This window comes from Nestor notabilis, unplaced genomic scaffold, assembly GCF_000696875.1.
Source record: "Nestor notabilis isolate BGI_N333 unplaced genomic scaffold, ASM69687v1 scaffold17457, whole genome shotgun sequence".
NCBI lineage: Eukaryota > Metazoa > Chordata > Aves > Psittaciformes > Psittacidae > Nestor > Nestor notabilis.
This window is the reverse complement of record NW_009935301.1, coordinates 1-26,230: the sequence shown is the minus strand read 5'-3', so window position 1 is coordinate 26,230 and position 26,230 is coordinate 1. Positions and strand designations below refer to the sequence as shown.

Sequence of the window (26,230 nt, the reverse complement as noted above, 5' to 3'; positions counted from 1 at the left end):
TTCCCCTGAGTCCCACATACTGGATCTGATTCATCAGAATGTTTCATCTGACTTTCCCTGTGTCCCCAGGATATGAACTGGATCTGGCTGTAAGCCTCCTGAGGGCTGCAAAGACTGACTGCTGAAACCACTCACTACTAAGTTGGGAGCATCTCTATCCTTCATCTCAGTAGGCATTTGCACACCATGTTGTGGGATATCACCCATTGTGTGCTGGAGACATTGGGTCAGTTGTCAGGGGAATGATGAGATGTGCAGCCTATGGGTGTTTCAGTCAGTTTTACAGTCAGCTGTTGCTGAAGGGTGAGGTATCAGTGAAGCAGGAGGGGAAGACAGACAGAATGGCATACTGACGTATGCCAGTCGTATATTTTGATAATGACGTAAATGCTTTGTATGTATTTAGTAAGCTGGAGTAGCTGATACCTCACCAAATGTGGTATGTGGGTATTATGTGATACGTACAAATCACATCTGGTTTTATAATTTTCAACTGATCTTCTACAAGATCTCAGCTTCACGTGTGGAGTCTGTTTGTTGATCCTGATTTAAGGACTTCAGCCTTTATCATAGAATCATGGAATAGTTAGGGTTGGAAAGGACCTTAAGGCCATCTAATTCCAGCCCCTCTGCCATGGACAGTCACACCTCGCACTAAGCCATGTCGCCCAAGGCTCTGTTCAACCTGGCCTTGAACACCGCCAGGGATGGAGCATTCACAACTTCCTTTGGCAGCCTGTTCTAGTGCCTCATCACCTTCACTGTAAAGAACTTCTTCCCTATATCTAATCTAAACTTCCCCTGTTTAAGTTTAAAGCCATTACCCCTTGTCCTACCACTGCAGTCCCTAATGAAGAGTCTGTCTCCAGCATCCTTATAGGCCCCCTTCAGGTACTGGAGATCTACACAGTCTTCTCTCCTCCAGGCTGAACAGCCCCAAATTTCTCAGCCTGGGAGGTGCTCCAGCCCTCTGATCATTCTCGTGGCCCTCCTCTGGACTTGCTCCAACAGCTCTGTGTCCTTTCTATATTAAGGACACCAGAACTGCACACAGTACTCCAAGTGAGGTCTCAAAGATCAGATCGGGCACCACATTTGATCATGCTAGCTAAATCCACAGAGAGCAGAGCAGAGGGGCAGGATCGCCCCCGTCGACCTGCTGGTCATGCTTCTTTTGATGCAGCCCCAGATATAGTTGGCTTTCTGGGCTGCGAGCACACACTGCCTGCTCATGTTAAGTTTCTAATCAACCAACACCCTCAAGTCTTTCTCTGCAGGGCTGCTCTGAATCTCTTCTCTGCCCAACCTGTAGCTGTGCCTGGGATTGCCCTGACCCAGGTGTAGGACCTTGCACTTGGCTTATGGTCTAGTAGAAGATAAATACCAAGCCAAATTAATGTTAGTTGAAGCAAAACTGGGGTTTCTCTTGTTTCAGATGCATGAAGGATGCAGTCATTTTTGGTGACTCTAAGGAAAGACACTATGAATTCTGAAATCCCAAATCATTGGTCAAAACAAAAACTTTTTGCCTGTCTTCTCTGGTGCAGGTATATATTTCTGCCTGGGCAGAAATACCTTGGACCATCACTGTAGCTTCCTTTCTGGAGTCCAGCTCAATGTTATTACTGATGTGAAATCCTGTCCTCATGTTGCTTGGTGCTTTCCACCTCCAGTCTTGTCTGGACGTTGGTTGGAATGCATTATTATACAGACTTCTGAAGAATGGCACCTCCTGCGATTGGCTTGATAAGGGCAATGCGTGAGCTCTCAAGTATTTTGTCTTCTACAGTGTGTTTCCTAAAATGGCGTAAAGCAGTGCACAGACTGGGAACTGCCTGGGTATTTGTGAAAATCTTGCTTCTAATGACCCTTGAAGCTGGAGCAGTCTCTACTGGGCCTGTGCTTTCTGCAGTGAGGGTACAAGTGGAATGATTTCATTCTTGGTTGCAGATGGAGCACAGCAAAGTGTTCTTGTCTTAGCTGCCCTTGTAGGTGGTGGTGCTAATGGTTCAGCTGCATTTTAAAAAGTCACTGTAGTTAAAACCATGGTGCCATCCAGTTCTGGTCCTGAAGGAAAGGAGATCCCTTGCCTCTTCTGGTGAGGTGGGTGTCTGGTGTTTTCCAGGGTGTCTGCCAAGTGGGCTGTAGCATACACTGTGTAGATCAGCCCTGCATATAGCCGTGCAACTGATCCTTGGAGCTGTCACTCTTGACTGGGGAGCAAGGTGAAAAAAAAAGGTCAACCAGCATCTGGGTTCCCAAAGAGCACACTCATGCTTAATGATGGGATTCTAAAAGGAGCAAGAGTTTTTTTGTTACTCTGGCAACTGTTGCACCCACCAGCATCACCAATCTCCTCCTCTCTCGAAATTCCCTCTAGATCTTTTAGTCCCATGAAGTCAAGAACGGACTGTTGTTTCTGGTATAATACCTGGCTCATCTTGGAGGCAAGCAAAAGAAGATAAATGAACAATTGTTTGTCATTCCCCTCTCAACTTTGCAGAGATGGCTGGTGGGAGGGGACCTTTCATTACAGAGAAGGTTGTCTATGCATGGTGCTTGCTGGAACAAGGGAGGGCATAAGTTTAACCAGGTGTGCCTGGGCAGCAAAGGCAGACAGCAATGTAAGCAGCAGTGACGTTTGGAAAGCAGACTCCACAATCTGTAAGACTGTAAAGTAGGTATGTTTATTCAGTGCTGGGTAGCACGAGGGGTAGTCCCACCAAAACTGTGTGCACCTGTCGTGACAATTTGCTCTAAATTTATACAGTAACTGTTGCATATACATGAGATTTCCTAATACGCCTATACATATGTATGACCTGTCCCCGCTTCGTATTAAAATTAGGGCTCCTCCTCCTTGCGCTTGCACAGTATCTTCTGGTGGTGGTCTTCTGGGGTCGTGGGGGATGAAGGCCATAGGTCTTCCTCACCATGCACTCTTCACCTCTTGGTCTTGCACATGCTCTAAGTTCTCTTGGGTTCTCTCCAAACTACAAGGTCCACTTCAGCCGGTTAGGAACTAGTTCTTGTGAGAAACCACTAATTTTATCTAGTCCTTGCTGATTTCAGGAACTGCTGTTTGTAACAAATCACAAAGCTTCTTTATAAAACATGTTACAACTTAATGATTATCTACCCTACAATTCCCTATTTCAGTAGTACTCACAAAGCAGTCCTTGCCTCTGCCACATTCCAAACATTTCTTGCCAGGACTTGTGTCTCTTGCTACAACAGTCTCCCCAGTCTTCCTTTTGTCTGGCTGCTGGAGATCAGTGAGTTTCAGGGTCTGCTCTTTTGTTTCTCCTTCCTCCAGGAGGGCACCAAGAAGTATTTCTTCCCTTTCCCTTGTCTTACACTTTTCTCAGAGAAAATGTTGTGAGGAACAAGCTCACTTCATCAGTTTTAGCCAGGGACAAAGTCTGTGGAGCAAAGAATATTTTATTTACAGCGCTGGGAGCTTCACAGGGGATTTCTCCTCTGTGGCTCAACTCTGGCTTTCCAAAAGGCTCGTTTTTCTCTCTTATATTGTTACATATTCATAGTTTTTCCAAGGATAGGTGGCCTGTGTTACAATTAGTTCCAGGAACTCATTATCTTAAGTCTCTTCGCTTCGGTGCCTGCGCGTTGCTCTCTGGTGGTCCTGGGCTGGGGTCTCTGAGGTGAAGTAAGAAGTCTTCCTCACGATGCTCTCGTCACCTCTGGCCCAGTTAGTTGCTCCTGCAACCGCAAGACCAGCTGAAACTGGCCCTAGCAATGGCTTCCTTCTGCTGCTTTAGCAAGTGTTACACTTACCTCACACTCAGGATAAGCTAGACTAGATTACCAGAAACTGCTTTCCAAAGCTAGGCTGCTGGTTTGCTTACATATCCACATAAACCACTGTAACCTAACGCACATTAATATTGCCAAACTTATGAACATTAAACAAATAATTTTGTTAGCTGAAGCAAAATTTCCCCATTCAGTTATTTATTACAATGTGAAGAAATAAAAACTGTCCAATTACAAAGTTTGTCTTTTTTTAGTTGAAAATGTTGTCTTATTTTTGCTGTCAAATATGCATTGGTAGTTAAAGAGAAATAAAATTGGGTATTATCTGCATTCCTATTATTTGAAAAAAAAAAAGTGTCAAACCTAAATTCTTCTGGTTTATTACATAGCTTCATAGCAACAAGGGAGTACTGTGCCACAGTACTTAATTAAATCTCGTTATGGTGTTATTTCAGGCATTCAGGCATCATAGCCTTAGTGCTGCCACATTAGTGGATTTTTGATGCCACCAGTAAGCCCAGACCCTCTCCATTGCTGGAAGACATAAAGTGTATTTTATTTATTTCTTTCTAAAATATGCGGGAAACAATTACAGTTGAAGGCAACAGATACTTGCCAGCAGAAGTTTCAGTTTTCCAGTGTTTAGGTAAAACTGCAGTTCTTTGTGAGCCTGTATCTTTGGAGAGGGCAAAGGTTCTTTGTCCAGTGGAGTAGGTGGTGAAATCCTTTTCTAGCAAAGACCTGCAAAATGTATGTTGTGTTCCTTACAGAAGGATGATGTGGGTGAATGCCAGCTGCCTCTCATATGGGGAACAGTAGCTACTCTTGCATTAGTGCCAGCCTGACAGTTGAGGCAGCCTGGGGCCATTCTGTGACATCTTTTGTGGCCTAATGGTTTTAGTCTTTGTGGTTACATTAGTTTGCCACCTCTTCTGGCATGAATTCAGATCTCTTCACCTACTATACTACCAATTCCATTAATTTTATGTAGCCCTATGTTAGTCAAGTATTGCAAAAGCCGCAGACTTGACTAAGTTCCTTTGTCCAGGCTGCCCCTAAGGTATTTCATAAGCCTGGGAATCGGAAAATGGCAGCTGTTAACCACACAGTAATGTCCATAGTAGCCTCAAGACAGGCTTAAAAACATAGAGTATCTGTAAATCTTTCCTCCACGACAGCTATCTGTAGCCACCTCTCCCCGGCAACAAAAACCTTTTTGTTATTTAATGACGAAAAGTGTTACAGGGCACAATTCTCTGCCCACCCCTTCTGTAGCTATTGAACATACTGGCAAGTTTTGACTGAGGATACTAGTATTTAAGTCCAACATGGTTTATAGCTGTGGGACTAAAGGTATGGAGGGGCTAGCTTTGGCCCCTTGCTGGATGGGACCAGCATGTGTTCAGCTTGTGCTTGTTCTCCTCCGCCAGTGGATGGTGTGACTAAGAAACCTAATCTCGTGCTGCTTGCAGAAAAACTTCCTAATGAGTTCAAAAGAAGTATATTCTTAATAAAAGAGGATCAAGAACCTTTCCACTTTCCCTTGACATGTTAATGGTGATAATCCAAGGCTGGAGAGCATTGCAGAGGTACTTTCCTAGTAGGAGACAAGTTGCTGCTGGAAACCCACAGATCCTTCTAACTCCACAGCTGCCTGCTTACATATACATGAGTGTGTAAATCTATCAGAGATCTTCAGTGCATTGCTTGTCTTTTTGACCTTTAACCAGCACAGTATTACAGCAGTATGTGTCTTGAAGTTGGTAGCCCCTGGTCTGTCCTGCCTTCCTTACTGCCTTTTGCCTTCAATAAAGGAGAGCACAGAGCTTTGAGCTGCTGGTGTTTGTGTGCTTCCACATGCTGAGGGAACCTTTGTGGCCATGTGCTACTGTTGCTTCATGCCTGTGATCTCAGGAGTTGCTTTTCACATACCTGAGGTTTTGCTTTTTCTGCTGATCCTTGTAACTAATAATAGTTATTAATTATAATGGTTAATCTGTGTCCATCTAGGTGAACAAAATTGCAAAGTAATTAACAATCAACATCAACTGCTGTACCCATTTTCCTCTGAATGAATGTGTGTACGAGCAGCCACTGCCCCTGGCCTAGCATACCTTCTGAGCAAAGTCAATGTGTAAAGTGAAACGCCTGCAAAGAGCTTGAAATACAAACATTTCTGAGTCAAATGTGACTATGGGAAGCTTTGTATACAGTTTACTCACATAGCGTATGACTGTGCGTATATGCAAATGCAGCATATGTTTTGTTCACAATGTGTGCATTTGAGGACAGAACTGCTAAAAAAGTAGACTCATATTTAATCCCACTTTCAAAGCATAATTCTTTCTGTGTGACCTTTTATTTAGCTGCTTTACAGTCATCTTGTGTCACATGATACTGCGGTATTGCTATTGAAAAATAAATATGAACACAGAAATGTGTGTGCATATGCCCTATACATGCAACCTTTCTGTTTCCTAAATTTTAGATTTTGTTGAGTCGTAATGACAAAAAGTAGAGATATCACCAGAAGTCACTTACTTAGTCTTAACGTGAGTCTACTAAGATTTGTCTTATGTTCTGGTATGGAAACTTAAGAAGAAAACATCTCTGAGTTTGTCTAGTTGTTTTGTTGATTAGTCCATCATATTGTCAAAAGCTTCCTGTAACTTCCTTATGGACCAGGAAGGTTCTCAAGGAACAGCAAGCATGGTGATGGCTCTTAGTGTTGGCAGACTCTTCTATCTTACTGCTGTTTTATTTTGTAGGAAAAACAGAGGACTTTTAGTGCATCCCAGCTGATAAACTATACTGAATAACAGAACTGTATTGCACTTCTGATAGCTAAAGATGGCAGCTTCAGGTAAGAGCTGACCACTTGTCCTGGTGCAGAAGTGTCTCCCTTCTTTTCCATGAACTCTTTTTCTGTGTTTCTATGTTGAAAGCAGATACCTGAATGTCAGTTCTGCACAGTATCTGAGAAACTATGCAGAAAGTCATTTGCAGAAGGTGAAGCTGGATTAAATGAGATGAGAATAAAGTTCAGACTTTTCAGCATGAGGTTATCAAAGGCTGCAGTAGATTATTCACAGATTTTTTTAAAAAACAGAATTAAACGTTTTACTGAAGAGTGTGTTTTAGTTTGGACAGGAGCTAATGGAGGTGAAATGACCTGTGTTACTCAGTTTGCAACAGAGCTGCCCATGACATGTCTGATGCTGAGGCAGCTGTTATACTAGGTCAGCTCCATGGCAGAACCTGTATATTCTTGTTCCTAGTCTGCCTCTGCAAGATCACCAACTTTGGTGCAGTTCCAATGTGGCAGTGGTAAATTAAGATCAGTTATTGTTCATCTGTGTTTCAGCTGTTATCTTTCATTGTTAAGCCCAGTTTTGCTGTGGTCTGAATAGGACTTCAACTGTTTTTAATATTATAATTTCTTCTGTTCTGTTTTATAGGATCATGGATTTTCCAGGACACTTTGAGCAAATCTTTCAGCAGCTCAACTACCAGAGGCTTCATGGCCAGCTTTGTGACTGTGTCATTGTAGTGGGAAACAGGCATTTCAAAGCCCATCGCTCTGTTTTGGCAGCATGTAGCACACATTTCCGAGCTCTGTTTACTGTAGCAGAAGGAGATCAGACTATGAATATGATTCAGCTGGACAGTGAAGTGGTGACAGCAGAAGCTTTTGCTGCTCTGATAGACATGATGTATACTTCCACACTAATGCTTGGGGAGAGCAATGTTATGGATGTCTTGCTGGCTGCTTCTCACTTACATTTGAATTCTGTTGTTAAAGCATGCAAGCACTACCTTACTACCAGGACACTGCCAATGTCTCCACCGAGTGATAGAGTTCAAGAGCAAAATGCACGTATACAGAGATCTTTCATGCTTCAGCAGCTTGGACTGAGTATTGTGAGCTCTGCCTTAAATTCCACTCAGAGCACAGAGGAACAACCAAATACTCTGAGCTCCTCAATGAGAAGTAACATTGAGCAGCGCACTACTTTCCCTATCCGTCGTCTCCACAAACGTAAACAATCTTCTGAAGATCGGGCCAGACAGCGCATCAGGCCTACCATGGATGAGTCTGTTTCTGATGTGACTGCAGAGAGCGGGCAGTCAGTAGTTCATTCACGGGAAGATTTCTTCTCACCAGATTCACTGAAGATTGTGGACAACTCTAAAGCTGATGCTGTTGCTGATAATCAGGAGGATAATACTATTTTGTTTGATCAATCTTTCAGTACTCAGGAAGATGCTCAAGTGCCCAGCCAGTCTGACAACAGTGGAGGAAACATTTCACAGATGTCTATGGCATCACAGGCAACACAAGTGGAAACCAGCTTTGACCAGGAGGCTGCTTCTGAGAAGAACAACTTCCCATGTGAGAATCCAGAGGTCAGCCTGAACGAAAAAGAGCACATGAGGGTGGTGGTGAAGTCTGAGCCCTTGAGTTCCCCAGAGCCTCAAGATGAGGTGAGCGATGTCACTTCCCAAGCGGAGGGGAGCGAGTCTGTTGAAGTGGAAGGAGGAGTAGTGAGTGCAGAGAAGATAGAACTGAGTCCTGAGAGCAGTGATCGTAGCTTTTCTGACCCACAGTCCACTACTGATAGGGTGGGAGACATCCATATCATGGAGGTGTCAAATAACCTGGAACACAAGTCTACCTTCAGCATCTCAAATTTTCTGAATAAAAGTAGAAGTGGTGGCTTCGGTGCCAGTCAGAACAGCGATGACAATATTCCAAATACCACCAGTGATTGCAGAATGGACAGCGATGCCTCTTACCTAATGGGTCCAGAGTCAGGGCCTGCTGGTGGCCATTCATCTGCTGCTGTGTCTCATGTTGAGAATCCATTTAGTGAGCCTGCAGATTCTCATTTTGTTAGACCAGTGCAGGACGTGATGGGTCTCCCATGTGTACAGACTTCTGGGTACCGTGCAGCAGAACAGTTTGGCATGGATTTTCCACGGTCGGGCTTGGGCTTGCACTCCCTGTCAAGGGCAATGATGGGCTCAGTAAGAGGTGGAGCTAGCAGCTTTCCTGGCTACCGCCGCATAGCCCCCAAAATGCCTGTGGTGACCTCTGTCAGGAGCTCCCAGATGCAAGATAACTCATCCAGTTCCCAGCTGATCATTAATGGGTCCACTTCTTTTGAAAACGGGCATCCATCGCAACCTGGTCCACCACAGCTGACAAGGGCATCTGCAGATGTCCTTTCAAAATGCAAGAAGGCCTTATCTGAGCACAACGTCTTAGTTGTAGAAGGTGCACGCAAGTATGCATGCAAGATCTGCTGCAAGACGTTTTTGACCTTGACAGACTGCAAGAAACACATCCGTGTGCACACGGGAGAAAAGCCTTATGCCTGCCTCAAGTGTGGCAAGCGATTCAGCCAGTCCAGTCACCTGTACAAACATTCCAAGACAACCTGCCTGAGGTGGCAGAGCAGCAACCTGCCTAGCACTTTGCTTTGACTTTATCTGCTCCAGGCCTGAAGGAGCATGCCAGTGCAGACATCTAGCTCCCTGAAGTACCTGAACATGAACATTGTTTTCTTGAAGGCTGCAGGCTTAGAAGCTGCTCTTGTCAGTGAACACAACATGTGTGCCACACACAGAAAAGTCTTGGTTCTATAAATTGGGGATAATACTGTACCTACCTCACAGGGGTGTTGTGAGGCTTAAACAGCTGTAAGTGGAGAACTCGAGGATCATCAGAAGTCATACTGTAGAGGTGTGATTACAGTGATGTACATTCAGGCCTTGGGCTGATGGGGATAAAATCTATAAAGCTCAGCAGTTCCTTTGCAGGGCAGAGGAGTGAGAGCATAGTTATCTCAAGAAGTAGCACGTTTCAAGAACGAGAAATTGAAGTGCAAATTTCCTCTTTTTTCTTTTTTTTTTTTTCCCCCCCTAAAGTATTTTGTAAAACTGAAAACATTTAAATAAATGACCTGTAAACCAAGTTGTTGCATTATGTGTGGACAGTATTGCAGGTGCTGTTTACTGTAATTAATGCAGACCACATATCTTGAAAAGAGAAAACTTTGGATGCACCTGTCTGACATAATGCTTTAAAATATGCTAATTATAAGAATAGTTTTAGGGTTATGAATGTATGTTTGGCTGTTTTATAGTAAAGGACACTGTGTAATGAAGGTGCTTAAATTAAATCCAAGACAAGTAACTTTTGGACTGCCGGATGTGTATATTATTTGAATACAGCAAAATCTGGATGTTTGATTTTTTTCTGTAGAAACTTGTAGTAGGTGATAAGTGAAGTACTGTTTCTTGTTTGTGCTATTCTTAGGAGTATTTTAACCCATTTGTATCTCCTATGTTAAAGTTCTATATACACAGAAGTCTGAAAAGAGCTTGTCTTTGTCTGCTTTGTTGTTTTGGAGAGAGATAATTTGTGATGGCTTTTTTTACTGTGTTAGTCTCTTGCTGTTTCCAGATGCTGATAGTCAATCTGATCCCTGTTATTGCATAAACATATTGTCCTTTTCTGACACTCTTATCTTCAGGCTTTAATTTCCTCCTCTGTACACTTACTACTTTCCTTCACAACTGTGGATTGTTCCTCAGATCAAACCAGCCAGGGATAATCATCATCTGCCATATTTATTTATGTCTCTATAAAATATAGTTGTCAAATCCAGTCCCTCCTCTTAAAGCAGTGTCAAAAATGTCCTTTACCACATACATTAAAAAAACCAAACAAACATAATTTAATTTAAAAAATGGCACTGTACACCTTGTATAGCAGAAATTGTGATCATTATTCTTCAAGTGAGTTGTGTAAATCTTGCTATAATTTCCTTTTCTTTCACACTATTGTGACTAACACTGTCTGCAGTCTTTTTTTTTTTTTCTTTGTTAAAGATACACATGAACTAACTACTAGCATTTAGCACTAGGTTTCTAAATAAAATTTTGGGGCACTTCTGCTGATAAATGTTGCTCTACAATATATAGGAGCTGGGTCAGAGCTACAGCGTGTCCTTTCTGCTCAGGAGAGACAGGACTTATATTTCCTAGTATCTAAGTCACAGAGCAACAGCTTTCCATTAATATTGAAAAAGAATTGGAAACCTTCCCCTCTTTTTTTATTCTGTTTAGCAAATGTATCCTGTGTGATGATATTCAGCAGTTTTATGGAATTTTTGCTACCTAATAGTTAGCTTTCTTAAACATCTTGGATTTATATTTAGATAAACTGAAAATAAAGTCCTAATCCACAGTTCTGTAGCTCATTTAGCAGGATGATATCAAAACTGTTGAAGCACAGAAACCAAACAGTCACTACCAGACCAAAGGAAATATGGAAATCTTTCTGTACCTGGCTTTATGTGAAACAGTAGTCCGTTAATGGGGAAATGTGTCTTCATCTCTAATTACACTGCTTCATGTTGAAAAAAATTGCCAGATGGCTGTTAAAGTGTCATTTGCACCTTGAGCATCCAAGGTAAACAGGAACATCGAAACACAGTGAATGACTGAATTAAGTCCTTTAAAATATTAGTATTTTGTCATAGGATTTATTTAATGGTCATATTTCTGGCTCTTGATTTTATAAGCATTAAGGAAATGTGCTGCATTTTTTTAAAGCATTAGGATATGCCATATTTTGATTGGTAATAATTTTTATATCAGGAGACTAACAGCATTGAGCTATACTAGGCAATCTCACTGAAACATCAATAAACTGTAGTATTTTGTACTTCAGTATTTTCTTGTGTTGCCTTATTAGTAATGTCCTGATATTGTTTCAACTCCCTTGCGTTTCTAGTGTTTTGTTTTAAAAATAGAGTTTTTTTACATTTTCTATCTGGTCTTACAGCATGTCTGAATTCCTTGAATTCTTATGCATCACAATAAAGCATCTATCTGAGTAAGGAGATTAGAATAATTAAGAACTAATATGAGCAGATAAATGTACTTAACTATACTTCTGATCTGTTTTTATAAAAAAATTAATGATATTTCAAAATATCGTAACTTGTGCAGGAGGACTTCTGTCTTCTTTCTTTAAGAAAAGATTCAACTTAGAGCATTTTTTGGAAGTAGCAACTTTAAATTTCATTGTTCATTGAGGTCTAGTGCATCTGGAGGAGCACTCTGCAAACCCAGGAGCCTGTGGCTGGCTTGTTGCTTTCTTAGACTTCCACTATGAAGCAGTACCTCAGAATGGTATTTCCACTTAGCTATCCTCTATGGTAAAATGAGAGTCTCTCATCTCAAAGCCTCATAACTTTGTCAGAATTTATCACTATGACTTTTGTTCAAAATTTAACTTTGTAAATGCTACAGTGACATCTCATGTGAAGATGCCTGTATGTTAGTATTATGAAACATCTGAAAATAAACCCTGCATTTTTGTGCCATTGTGTCTGACTTTATTTACTTGTTTATGTTATCCTGAGGTTTTTGCCAAAAGCATATAATGGATTGACTAAACAAGTAATGCTTGTGGGTTAGCTGATTGGTCTCTTTGTGTTATGAGATCACTTGACAGTGCAAAATAATCCTATTGAAATGTAGGCACACACATAGGCATTTTTTGTGAGTTGTGGTCAAGCATGTAGTGCTGCCCATGGCCGGCATCCTGCACCATGCTGAGGCTTTGCCGATTTTGAGAGGACATGTAGTATCTAATCAACTAGAAGTGGGTTCATATTTGAGCCAGTATAAAGTCTTGAAGGACAGTGTTGTCCCATCAACGCTTTATAAGCTGGTTTGAACCAGAAGAGCGTGGCTGGACTTGACAGTAGTGGTTTTGATCAGGCCCAGGGTGGTAATGTCTCATGGAGCCACTGCCTCAGTGTGGTGGGCTGTCTTCTGGCTAGCTCTCTGCCCTGGAGGTGATATTAAAGATATTTCCTGCAGATCATTTGAGATGCCCTGCAGCTGGCTGACCTAGTTACACAGATTCCTGCCACAGCCTGGATGGGAAGGGGCACATTGCCTGCATCTCTCTCATCAGACAAAGGCTCTAAAGCCTTGGGATTCTGGGAACATCCCTAGTTGTGCATGGAAATTATTGACCTTTTTTTCAGCTGTCTCGGTTACCTGCAGCCATGCAGGTGCTTGTTCTGGCAGGGTAAGTGGCTGGTAATGGTGCAATTAATTTTGATGACAACATCTGAATGCCCATCAGTGACATCCCATGTCTGCAGCACAGGGCAACTTAGAAAGTCTGGGTTGGTGACTTGCTTAATAAAATGTATTTGTGCTGACAAGACTAAATTTCATGCCATGATGTCTTGAGTAGACATCAGGGTCATTAAATAGATTTTGGAAAGGCATAAAAGCAGCAGTCTATGGTTTAAAAGGTGTATTCCACCCTCTTATTTTTTCTTAATAATAGATGAAAATAAGTTCAGTCTGGAGCTTCCTGTAAAAAGGAATGACTGAATTAATGTGTCAGTTGGCAGAAGTCATAAATCAATACTATATCTACATAACCATGTCTTTGTAGGAGCGCATGCTTAGCTGAAGCGCAGTGTTTACTTACGCTGTCAAACTTGCTGTTCTCCCCAGAAAATGTACTCTTGGAAGGACTGTGGCAGTTTCCTGTTGGAAAACTTGCATAAGGTGCGGCTGCATGTTCTGTCCTCTGCTAGTTGCGTCTGCAGATGTCTGTTACGCATTGGTGACTTCCAGCAGGGTACTGCAGCTCACTCCTAATTAAACCCTGTAAAACACTACCAAACCACAAGAATTCAGGAAGTCCAAGGGAGGGATCTCCCCCTGCCAATGGTTTGTTGAACAGCAGTAGGTACTTCAAGTGCCACTTCTGTGGCACTTTAACCGCCTTCACTGCATATGTGATACACAATGTGGGCTGACCTTTGCATGCAGCTGAAAAAAGCAAGCACGGTACTTAGCTCCACAGCCACTGGCTGCCTGTCTAGAGGGTCTGTGTTCCCATGCCTCTTCCCTGCTGTGCTCTGGGCTCTTTCTCCTGCCATGAGCGTGCCGTGAATGAAGAAATAGCTCTGCTGGTGTGAGATGTTGCTTCCCCCAAAGCAAGGTGCAAGTCTCCTTGTTTATATAAGCCAAATAACCACTAAAACAGGACACGCAAAAGGTACCTGCAAAGTGATTATTGCTCTTTATGCCAGGCTATAAGAAATACTTGTTCTTAGCAAAAGTAATCATAAAAGCCTGAACTTTAATCATTAACAATTTTGTTCCTGATAGAATATACTCTAAGAGCTTATTATTATGTTTGTTACTGAAATAATGTTAATATCTACCTGACATCTGTAAAACCCATAATCCATTCTGATTGCTGCTGTCTGAATTCCCATGGGAAGGTGTTGCCACTGTAGTCTGGAAGCGCAGTGCAGCTATTGAGATGCTGATGCTGCTCACGGCACTGGCTAGTGATTTAGTTGTTGGTGGCATAAAGTTTTGATTAGAGATTGCATGTATGGGTTATGTCCAGAACTTGCTGAGCAATAAATCCTGTTAAGAGGTGTTTGCCCTTGGACAGAGACGCAGCAAAGTTTACCTGTGCTTCGCTGTCATTAGTCTCAGCTCTGACCAGCCACACTCAAGACTCACCTAAAAAACTACAGGTTCATTGAAGCTGGGGCAGAGAGCTAAGGTTATCATTTTATCATTTACAGTGTTTAAAGTATTTTTAGAAAACAAAATCTTTTCACTAAGGGCATACTGATGACTTCTCAGTGAGGCAGAGCAAAATGATAGACAGCTGCAGAAGGTACTCTTCTCGAAGAAATTCTGAGATGTGACACCTGAAATGTGCTTCAGTCACTACAGCAGCCTTATTTACAAGCTTGTGTCTATTTCTTAATGTACTCAGAAATCTAATACAAGTGCTCAGGTATCGGTTCATTTACACTTAACTATTTCTCACATTATTAGGGGTCACAATAACCTCTCAAATATTTAGTCAACATCCTTCAGCATTACAGTAACTTTACCAATACCAGGATCTTTAGGGTCAAACCTCAAAAAAATCATAGAGACCAGCAAACTAACCTGATGGACTTACATCCATGCAATACAGCCAAGGTTTTTGCATCAAAATAAGTCCTTCCGTTATGTCACTTGGAAATTTCCAGCCAGTTTTGATGCTCAGGAGCCTTCCTATCTAGCACGGCTACCAAGTTTTCCTTGGCCAGCAGAGGTCTTACCAGAAACTTCCCAAACACCCTCTGCTTCTGATGGGCAGTACTCAGCAAGGCTTGTGAATCAAAACATATTGACAAACATGTCAGATACTCTCTGAGGCATGAAGCAAAGGTCTTCCTTTAACTAGCCAGCATCTGTAACTAATTAATGAACATCTTCCAATAGCCATTATTGCTATCAGAGTATGGTTTCACAAGAGAAACTCAAGTAGAGCATTCAGCATGAAGAACACTTGCCATGGGACAGAAAGAGAAGTACAGAGTGTACTAGATGAACTTTAATTCCCAAGCATAGGCTTTTCTCTGTGTGTTCCAGCTTCCTCCATGGACCAGGCTTACACTGCTGCCAGCTACTGCCTTCCCCTCTGATCTCTTAAGAAATGCATTGGATTATTATGCAGGACCCTGCTCAGTTTTTATACATGATGAGAATTGGAGAAAACAGTACAGTGCCGCCCTCAGAGATGCAGACTTTTCACCCTTGCCAGAAAATTTCCTGTGCTATACAGTAACAAGCAGTGAATTAAACAGTCCAGGCATGTTATGGCTGGTTACTGTCTTGGGCTTTCCTCCAGAGGCTGTCCTCTGTTCATCTGTCCATGAGGCTGCATTGCTGCCTCCAGGCTTGGGCACCTCTGGTGGCAGGGCTGTCTGGTGTGCACTGCTTGCCTTGTGCCTGATGTGCTGGGAGGAGAGCAGCGAAGCTGCACTGAGCACTGGTTGCCTTCCAGGAGTGGGCTGACTGGGCCACAGCCCCTCAGAAGGAGGAAGCACAAGGCTCTTTCTCTTCCTGGCCCCTGGATGCTGAGAGCCCCTACCTGAGGCTTGGTGGAGAGGGGCTGTTGGTGGCACTGCTGGCAGCATGACCAGCAAGCTCCTGAGCTGAGAATGAGACACTTTCGTCTTGCCTACTGCAGCCCCTTCTTCTGAATCCCCTGACACCATCATTTCAGAAGAGCATTGGTTTCACATCCATCCAGCAGCTGAAGCTTCATTAACAGAGGGATGAGTGAGAGTGCTGGTCAGAAGGTCATGCTGGAGCCCACGTGCTGGAAGCTCGTCCACCCACTTTACGAACCCAGTGAGGACAACTTTTCAACTTTGTTTCAAGCTGCAAGGCACTGTATGTACTGGTTTTGGCTAGGGTAGAGTTAATTTTCTTCCTAGTAGCTAATGTAGTGCTGTGTTTTAGTTTTAGTCTGAGAACAATGCTGATAACACACCAATGATTTAGTTGTTGCTCAGTAGCATTTACCCTGATCAAAGACTTTTCAGTGTCTCCTGCTCTGTGCAGTGAGGAGGGGCACTCCTCACTGTTAAGCTGAGGGAGCAGAGACAGAACACCTGACCCACACTAGCCAAGGGGATATTCCATGCCACAACACATCATGCTTAGTATGTAAACTGCGGGTAGTTACCCAGAAGGGACTGACCACTGCTAAGGAATAGACAGGGTATTGGGTGGTGAGCAACTGTATTGTGCATTACTTGTAATTGTTGGTTTGGTTTTGGGTTGAGGTTTTTTTTGAGTTTTCTTTTTGCTATCTCTGTTTTCATTAGTAGGAGTATTATTAGTAGTAGTATATTGTATTTTATTTTAACTATCAAACTGTTCTTATCTTAACCCAGGGGTTTTACCTTTTCTCTGATTCTCCTCCCCATCCCACTAAGGCAGGGGGGAAGTGAGGGAGTGAGTGGCTGTGTGGTACTTGGTTGCTGGCTGGGGTTAAACCACACCACCATCTCTAATTGTTCTTAATCCCAGCTGAAGATGGGTCCTCTAAAATCACAAGCTCCTAGGTTATGTTTACGTATTGTGCTGTGGAGCACATGGTGGGCTCCTGTGCCCATGAGGCCAATGCAGCTGCTCCAGTCTTGGCTTTGGAGAAAATATAGGATGCTGTGACCTGGTAGTGGCCAGGTGGCTGGTGCAGGTGCTCCGTTGCTGGCAGAACTTGTCACTGCTCAGCATCTTCAGCACCTGCCCTGGCTGAATGCACTGGGCAAGCTTTTTGTTCTGTGCCTGTGGGACAGATTCCCCTGGGGTCAAGTGTACTGACATGCTCACTTGCTTCCTCCTCCGCTCCACGCCTCCCACAGCCTTGGAAATGAGTCTGTCCTTTGCTTCATATGCTGCTCTGAATGCTGAAAGCGAGGGAGAAGAGTGACGAGGCAGGGAGAGAAGGATGGCCAGTGGAGAGCCACAGCTCACAGGGAACCTGGGTCCGGGCCTGCTTTTCACCACTTTCCACAGCAGAGTGACTGGGAGCACATGGAGTTAGGAAGAGTCTGGTTTAACGCTGAAGAGTGATCTCCACAACAAGCAGCAGGCACTCCTCGGTGCTGGCCAGGGTGGGTCATACCACACAGCCATGACTGGCACATCTGTGAACAGATCCTGCAGGCAGCAGGCAGGGTGGTCCCATCTGCCTCATTTTTGTAGGTGCAAGGAGGGACCATGGCAAGACCACTGTGCACCTTCAGCCAGCCTTGCTGCCACTGGGCAGGGATGGGCCAGCTGGACCCCAATCTCATCTCCCACCAGACCTAGCACACTGCTCTCACCAAGGCGTTCACTACCATCCTGCAGAGGTAGAACACAAAAAGAAGTTAAATTGAACAGGCTTCCTCATCATACATTTATTCATAGATGGAGAACACAAATTTACAACTTGCAGATGTGTCCAGCTGTGGCAGTGCTGTTGCTGCAAGACTACATACAGGAAAAGTCTCTGCTAGATCTCCAGTGAAGTAACAGCAACGTGCTTGTTTAATGCTGTTGATTTCAAAATGCAGCAATCCTATGCATCAAACCCTAGCCTTTTACTCTGAAAATCCCAGCTGGGTGTTTTCCTTTGGTGTGTAGTGACCTTTTAACAACTGCTCCCTGAGTGCTGGCTGTATAGGATGGGAAAATTGCTGGTCTATACCATGAAGCTGTGACTGTGGCTTCTAACCAGAGAAGATTCCCCATGGCCCCCACAGGGCTCAGTTCCCATCTGAGGAGACACCCCTGACCTGGTCTTGCTTGCAGCAGACTGGGAAAGACTGTTGCAGGGGACTGTGAGGAAAGCTGTCCCCCTCAGGCAAGCTCTCAGGGGTAGCAGGGTAACACTGGGAAAGGAACTTACTCACTCCTTGTTCTTGGGAAGAAACTGCAAGCACACAGCCAAGCCCTCTGCTGAAGAAAGATGAGTTGCTCTTGTCCTCAAGAGCATGGCTGGATGCTGCAGGGCTTTGCACTCACCATGTAATATCCTGCTGCATATGGCTTATGGGCATGCTCCCTACAAAACTGGAGAGTGTCCTTGACCCTTTCCACCCTTCCAGCAGGAAATTGCTTGGAGATCACACTCAACATGCACCCATTCAAAGCAGGATTTCTAACAAGCTTTAAACATACTAAATTCCTCTTGCCACTGCAATGCAATGTTGCAGCCACCTTTCTTTTTTCCTTTAGAAAACAATGTCACTGGGACATGCAGCCCTCAAACAGGTACGCAGCACAGAGCAATCCAAGGAGCATACCTTGGAGCTGATTGTGTCATCAGGTGGAGCAGAAACTCGCTGTAGAGGACTGGCAGGGAGAGATGGGTTCCAACCCTCATTTATAGAAATGGGACATTCACTAGAAGAGAGATGGACCCCTCAAAGCCCCAAAGTTCTCACTCAGGCCTCTCCTGGCAGCTAGAGGTTTGGCACCTGCTCAGGCTTCCCCCGCACTAACACGTGCCATTGCATGTCTGGGGAAAAAAAAAATCCAAACTGAGGAGGGGAGTTGAAGCCAAGACACACAGGGGGATGCCGAATCTCCCAGTATGAATTTGAGTTTGTCATCCTCTTCAGAGCTGTGCCCAGAATTAGTTACAGACACAAAAGCAGACCTGAAAATGCCAGGGGAGCCATACAAGCCTTTTTGCTTTTCTTTAGACACTTGAAGAATGGAAACATCACACCTTGGCACTGATTCAGCAAGCCCCTTTAATGCATGCTTGGCAGCAGTTCCCTTGGCAGCAGTGGGCCTGGGCTGATTGAGCAATTGCCTTTCCTCCCTCCCTGGCTACGAGGCTGGGAGCTCCAGTATGGAACTGCCTGGCCTATCACCGTGACCCCAGGAGCCAGGCTTCCAAGGACAGGTGCGGCTGCAGCAGCTCTCTTACATATGACATATGCTGGCTAACACGCAAATCCCAACACTGCAAGTGTTTTCTGAATTGGGACTGAACTCCATCCATAGCCCACTTAGAGCAGCAACAGTGTGACCACGGGACTTGCAGCCCCCTGCAGCGCTGTGTGCTATGTCATGTGCACCCTGTTCCCAAAGCAAATAAGCACAACACACTCATTGTTTCTCTTTAATGGCTATGGTGCAGTTCCCTCACCACAGGCACTGCTGGCATGCTGCTGCAGAGGCAAGAAGACACAGGACTGGTCTTCAAGACTTTTCCAGGGGAAGGTAACACCAAGTCCTGCTCCCTGCAGGATGGGGACTCTGGCCATCACAGCAGCAGCTCGTGGGGCATGGGCTCCCCTCGCAGCCCAGCCAGGAGGTTGTTGGCCGCCAGCACTGCCATGGTGCTCCTTGTGGCATATGTGGCACTCCCGATGTGTGGCAGAATCACTGCAGGGGTGACAGGGAAGGTTAGTTGCTTGTTTCTTACCTTTGCTGACCTCTTACAAGCCTCTTTCAGGGGTCTTCCTGTGATGTGGGCAACCTGGGTCCACCAGGCACCAGCTGCTGCTCCACCAGGAGCTGGCAGCAGACATGGAACAAGAAACAAATGGCTAACTGAGCTTTTTTAAGTCATCCAGGTGAAAGACAGTCATCCAAGAGTGGGTCCTCCTACTATCCCTGTGGCAGACAAACATGTAGTGAAATTTGCACACTGTTGTGTGATTGCCATACAGCTTTAGGAGGATCAGCTCACAGACAGGCATGAACCAAGACATACTGCAGCAAGAACATGAAGACTGTTGTGAAACATCCTGGTTTACAGACCCATGGGTGTACTGGAAAGGAACATGTGGAGGTAAATGGCCCCTGCAACAGAGATGGTATGCTGTAGCATAGTCAGGGCAGGGATTTCCATCCACTTGTGTGGAAAGGCTCCTCTTATGCAATGCAAAAGAACAAGCCAAAGTTGCTTTAGTGGTAAATTATTATAACAACAGTGGAGAGTACTTGCCCAAGGTATGGATAAAAACCTTCTCTGCATCTCTGCTTGTTTCATAACAGACAGCAACTACAGGCAATGAGGAAGCCTGAACACCTGACATGCTGCTGCCTGGGGATTAAAGGCTCTCCTAAGCACTGTGGGACCAAATAGGTCCCTTCTCCTTAAGTTGAGACCAGTCTGGGTTCGTTGTTTGCTGTGAAAGTAATGTCAACTCTTCTTCCTGTCTACTATGGGAATCAAAGCAAACAAGTAAAAAAAGTCTTTTTAAAAAAAAGATAATGCCACAGCTATGACCTTGTACTTCAGAAATGGAAACTCAGCCATGGGCAGTTCCAAATTTTCATGGATGTCTCTATGGTTTCATTTTGAAACAGACATTTCCTACTTGAAAAACCTCCTTCCTGGAGAGAGGACATACTGCTGCTAGCTGCACAGCCACTCTGGTATTTTGCCCACACGAATGAAGGCTCACGCACCACATCTCATGCTTCAGGTGCAGCCTGAGCAGCCAAAGTACTCAATCACATGAGACGAAGCTACTGTGCCCCAGCTCAAGCCATCAGCTCTCAGGAGGGCCGGCCACACCAGCAAAGCTGAGCATTCAGGTAGGAACAGGCACCCTGCCATTGCACCAGCAATGGGGCTGCAGACAATTGCAGACATTCACTTTCTAACTAGAAAGCCGTGTCTTCTTTATGTTGCATTTCTGGTTTATATATTTGCTGCCTCAAGGGATACAAGTGAGCTTTTCTGGCTTGTGTCAGTGTGTTTTCTGGTGCTGAGTCAGTCCCAGTCAGCACCTAGCCTGACGCACACATTCCCTATCTGGAGCAGCAAAGCTCCTCACCCCGTTTTACATGGATTGGACGAAGTTACTCACTGAAGGCCACATGAGGGGAGGCAGTGACTATACCTGAAGCTGTCCCTAACTCATCCCAGGCTGCTAGTGAGCCTGTGGTGCCTCTGAGGATGAAGGTGCACTGGTGTGCTGCAAGGCCATGGAAGACACCACCCTGCACAGCCCCTTCAGTCTGCTACAATGAGGATCCCAGGTAAACTCTGAGAACTGATAATATCCTGCACTAAAACATCATCCTGCCCTACACGGCAGCTCTCAGCAAGTTTTCAGGAAAGCACTGGTGAACCTAACAGTGATCAGCTACTGCCCCTAATTGCAGGCACTCCCACTGCCAGTCCAGCAGCCTGGCAATACTGAAGCACAAGAGCAGCTGAGTAAGCCCCTTTGTAACCAGCCTGCTTCATCCAACCCAGTCTCCTCTGGAGGATACATGCACTACTCCTAAAAGCAACATCTTCCTACCTGCCTGACTCTTGTGACTATACAGAAAACACATAAAATACAGTGACCTCACTGGGCTCCACTTTACCAGTTAAAGTTGCTCTGGTCTGTCCAGGGGATACAGCTAGATCTGCAAAGAAACCTCTGCTCATCCCAGAGCATTAGCAGTTTTTAGCCTCTTCAGCTCGGGGCTGTTTAATTTGCTGACATCTACTGGGGAATGCGGATGTCAGGACAAGGCCAGAACTTAATTGAACTGTGCTTTTGAGCATGTATGCTGAACCTGTGCCTGGCAGCCCAGGCTCACAGAGGATGGGCTAGCTGGAGAGTTCTATGGTGGCTGCTGCACTCCCAAGGACAAGATTTATCTAGGCAGACTCAGCACTCAGATTTTTAGCCACATGGGAAACGTTTCTAGCAGAATATATGCTAGAATACATATATATATATAATCTGTATATCATATACATCATATATTCTAGGTATATAGTAATATGAATTATAATATTATACATTATCTTATATATGTAATTATTATATATATCTTCTGTATCTATTCAGTATGTGTTCTATATCTACCTATTCTAGTAGAACATCTATACCACAGCTTAGCAGGGCATGAGCAAGGATTCAGTTTCTCATTCAGGCACCCACTGGTATCAGACTCTTCCATGAATTTCTCCCCATGCCTTTAATGATCAAACGGAGATCAATCAGGAAGGTGTTAACAAATTAGCTGACCTCAACTACTTTCTGGAGAATCAAAGTATCTCCCACATTTGTTTTACATCATGTTGATGAGGTCTTCCACCCTACCAGCTCCCCGCATTGTCCAGTGCCTATCTACAGTTTGCTTAAATACACTTGACCTTCCTGTCCTTCCACACTTCAGTGCTTGTTCACACTGGCACGCTAACAGGGACAGGGAATCTCTGTCACTCCAGCTAGAAGGTCCCCAGTCATGGCACACAAGGCACCCAAAGTGCAGGCTTACAGAGCAGAGTGGGGGCCCAGCCACGCACTTACCACAGTTCTTGAGGGAGAGCAGGGGGTGGTCAGCGGGCAGTGGCTCCGGTATTGTGACATCCAGGCCTGCTGCTGCAATCTGGCCATGGGCCAGCGCATTGTACAAGTCCTCCTGGTTCACCACGGACCCCCTGGCAAACACAGAGGGAGAGCCCATGCTGCTGAGGGGTCCCATGGGCTCCCAGGGGCACATGCCCAGGGCACAGCTCATGTGGGACAGTCTGGGTAGAGGCACCTGGGTCCCCTCTGCCTGAGCAGATTTCAGACCCTCTCTGGATGCACCTGAACCTCGCAGCACAACTGCTATTTTTTCTGATCCAGGCTGCCCAGCAGTGGGAAGAGCAGCTGAGTACCCAAGCACAAGACAACCCTGGGGCTTCTGTGTGATGGAATAAATTATCCTGCCTTTGGCTTGATCCCAAGAGACCTTGGGCCATGAAGTTTGTACATGCTGTCTGGACTTGCAATAGAAGAACATCTCATCCTACCAGATCCCCCCTGTAGCTGTAATTGTCAGAGGGTGATGGTCAACCCCTGCCCCTGACCCCTGTGCAGGAGACTGGGTTGTGATTACCTGCTTGTGTTGATGAACACAGAGGTCTTCTTCATTCTGCTGAAGAAGTCCTTGTTGCACATTCCTTGGGTGGCTGGAGTCAAAGCACATGTCACCACAACGAAGTCTGACTCTTCAGCCAGCCTTGTGAGTGGGACTGAGTGGAGAAAAACAGGCCACAGTTTGGCTTGGGAACCTCACCAACAGACCTCGGTAACCTTCTTTACCTGTAAAGTTCACCTGCAAGTGAGTGCTGCTCTGGAGAGACCCCTATCCACACATGGGGAGACACACGGACCACCAAACACTCAACAAAAACCATACACATTCCTACAGATACTACTGCAGTGTTTTGTTTCACTTTTGAATTAAAACCAAGCCAAAGGGGAATCTAGCCATGCTTCAGCCATCTGGCCTAAAGGAGGCTGTGCTACATACTTCATGTTTAGGCAGCAACATGTTGCAGCACCAGCTTATGCCAGCATTAAATCTCTCTATGTGTTACCTACAGATAATGACTTCATCGATTCATTGTAGAATCATGAAAGAATAGTTTGGGTTAGAAAGGACCTTAAAAGATCATTTAGTTCCATCCCCCTACCATGGTCAGGGTCACTTTCACTCCTGGAGGTGAGAGGAAAGTGCAAGGGGCAGAAGTCCTGCCAAAGATCCATGCCCTCCTCAAAGGCACAGCTGCCACTTTCCCCTCCCTGTCTGTTACATTCCATGTCCTTGCATGAATGAAACCAACTGGAAATCATAAATGTATGCACACAGGGGGAAGCTGAAAGGCAAAAGCAGCAGAAACCACCACAGCCCATAACAATGGTTGGCGGTCAGCTGGAGCCCAGGTATGCGCAGCCTCCTGGCTGGAATCACCTGACTCAAAGGAGGACGGTCTCCCTCCCTGCCATCCACTACCACTGCATGGGAAGTGTCTGGGATTCCCATTCCCTCCTTTGCTGCCCCCACAGCAGTTCATGCCAGCTACACTGAGGAAGCCACCTGGAAACCTCCCTTCTCTGCTGGCCCCCCCGCCATGGAGTGACAACTCCCCAGTTATCCCAAATAGTTTTCCATGCTGTCCTGCAACAGATGCCGCCCCTGGATGCTTCTGGAGCCTTGCCTACCAAACTCAGCTTCAAACTCCACACCACACTCCGGTTTTGGGCCACTGCCAGTGTACAAAAACTTCTTGACCCCAAATGGCTTTAGGCGGCGGGCAACTGCCTGTCCTAGAAGCAAGAGAGAAGATGGTTTAGCTGCTATGCCTGCACAAGGCATGCTGCACAGAGACCAGTGCTGGGCTGCAAGGGTTTGTCAATATTCTTCAAACAGTCCATACTTCCGCAAGCTCACTTTTGGTGCTGAGAGCACATTGCTTGCTAAAGGGTCATTGTGGTGGGCTTGCTTCTGCCAGGCGGCTTCCCAGCCTGGAGCATGGCAGGCATGGGGTGGAGATGGATGTCTTCTGCTGCTCCTGAAGCGAGGACTGAACTCCCTGACATATCAAAACTGTGGAAATGGATCCATGGGATGTTAAACCTGAAAATACCCTAGGGAGCAAACTGGAAAGTGGGGAAAGAAATAGCCATCTGACAAAGTCCACAACTGAATGGATGACAAACACGTCACCTTGGACTTTGTCAGGGCTTTTGTTTACCCAAATATTGAGAGGATGACATCCAGTTTGCTCTAGCATTTACATGTACTGGATGCGTCTGAATACTTTAAAATTTCAAGGTCTTGTGAGTCAAGATCACTGTTCAGAGAAATTCTACACAGCTCTCCCTGTTGTTCTCATAGACTTTAAAGAGGTGAGCACCAGGGACACCATCATGGCTTAACACCTCCAGAACCACCTTGCCATCACTGGAGACACACAAATCTTGTGCATGACCTGCACTTACCTATTCTCCCCAGACCTATAATGCCCACCGTACTATCAGACAGACCATAGCCACACATCCACAAGGGCTTCCATGTTGTCCAGCCACCACTAGGAGAGAGAGTGAGGCAGAAACAGATGTCAGATAGCAGCAGGGGAGAGCCTGCTCATAGTCCAGTTCAGCACTAGGCCAAGTACACCACAGTACAACGCTGGGAATGGCCAGCCACTCTGACACAGCCAGATGGTCTTACAGCCAGCCTCTCAGAGGTCCCTGCTTCAAGGGACCTTGTTGGTCTCCTGCAGGTCTCCTTGGGTATGCCGCAGCAGCAGCTGCCTTGGGACTAATATAATTTAGGCACTGCTAACCCCAGCCCTGGAACAACTGCCATTCAGGGAGCTCTGGACAGACCTTCTATGCGTGCCCTCTTAGAGCAGTCTGCAGAGGCCTTGGGTACCCTTTCCTGCAGGTCCTCTACCCAGCATACAGAGGGGAGCTCTGCGCCTCTTACAGTCCCTGGGATATCTATGAAAAGCCACAGAACTGCAGGGGACTCCACCTTGGCCTGCAAGGTGTTTGGTGCCACCCCTTGCGCCAGTTGGCTGATGGCGATACTCACTTCTTTACCTGCTCCATTGCCTCTGGCAGCCGGCGGCATGTAGACAGAAGTAAAGCTACAGACAGTTCTGCGGTGGCATCGGTCAAGACATCAGGGGTATACCCCACACGGATCCCTCTGCAAGGTAAGCACAGGTCTCTGGGGCAATGCTGCCAGCCTTGGGGTTCTACCTCAAAATTTCTGGGCAAGTTGCTGATGTTCTTGGCAAGTTGCTTAAGTTCCCTCTTCTATATATCTGCAGTAACACATGCTAGAGGACATCCCTTTTGGCTTCTCAGCCCTTCCTCCAAAGAGTCATCTCAACTGCAGTTGGGGTGGGGTCATCCCAGCCAAACCCTGGCATCCAGAGGCTCCTCCAGCCCCAGCTGTGTTGGAGGTGACCCTACCCATACCCTAACAAGAGGGAGGTGCAGGTCACAAACCCTATCCCCCCTATCCAGCCCCATGCTCTGCCACAGTCCATCCACCAGGCCTCTGTCAAGCAATCCACAGCGTGATCTGCTGTGTGAAGAGCAGAATGAGCTCTGAGCTTCACTCTCCTTCCCCACCACCTCCCCTGGCTGGACCCATCCCTCACAGGGCAGGGTGAGGGGCAACACGGGAGAAGGTTACCGCTTCTTGATTTCCTCCAGGGCGAGGTGGTCAAACCCCACGGACATGGTGCTGATGACTTTCAGGCCGGGACCTGCAAGACACCACAGCACGCTGCTGCCCA

The 26,230-nt window shown here is 45.5% G+C and overlaps 2 protein-coding genes across 2 annotated transcripts; one reads left to right on the top strand and one right to left on the bottom strand.

Annotated features, from left to right (window-relative positions):
* The first annotated feature begins 293 nt into the window (after nt 1–293).
* Nucleotides 294–9,261, top strand: ZBTB5 (zinc finger and BTB domain containing 5). The gene is made up of 2 exons (XM_010017781.1): nt 294–343; nt 7,233–9,261. Coding segments are annotated over exons 1-2 (2,031 nt in total). The 5' UTR covers nt 294–341.
* Nucleotides 9,262–19,450: 10,189 nt separating this feature from the next.
* On the bottom strand, nt 19,451–26,207 carry GRHPR (glyoxylate reductase/hydroxypyruvate reductase; the record flags this gene model as incomplete). Its single annotated transcript, XM_010017782.1, has 7 exons — nt 19,451–19,572; nt 22,455–22,585; nt 23,029–23,164; nt 24,138–24,242; nt 24,918–25,006; nt 25,516–25,632; nt 26,128–26,207. Coding segments are annotated over 7 exons (780 nt in total), but the record flags the coding sequence as incomplete, so codon positions are not given.
* Nucleotides 26,208–26,230: the final 23 nt, after the last annotated feature.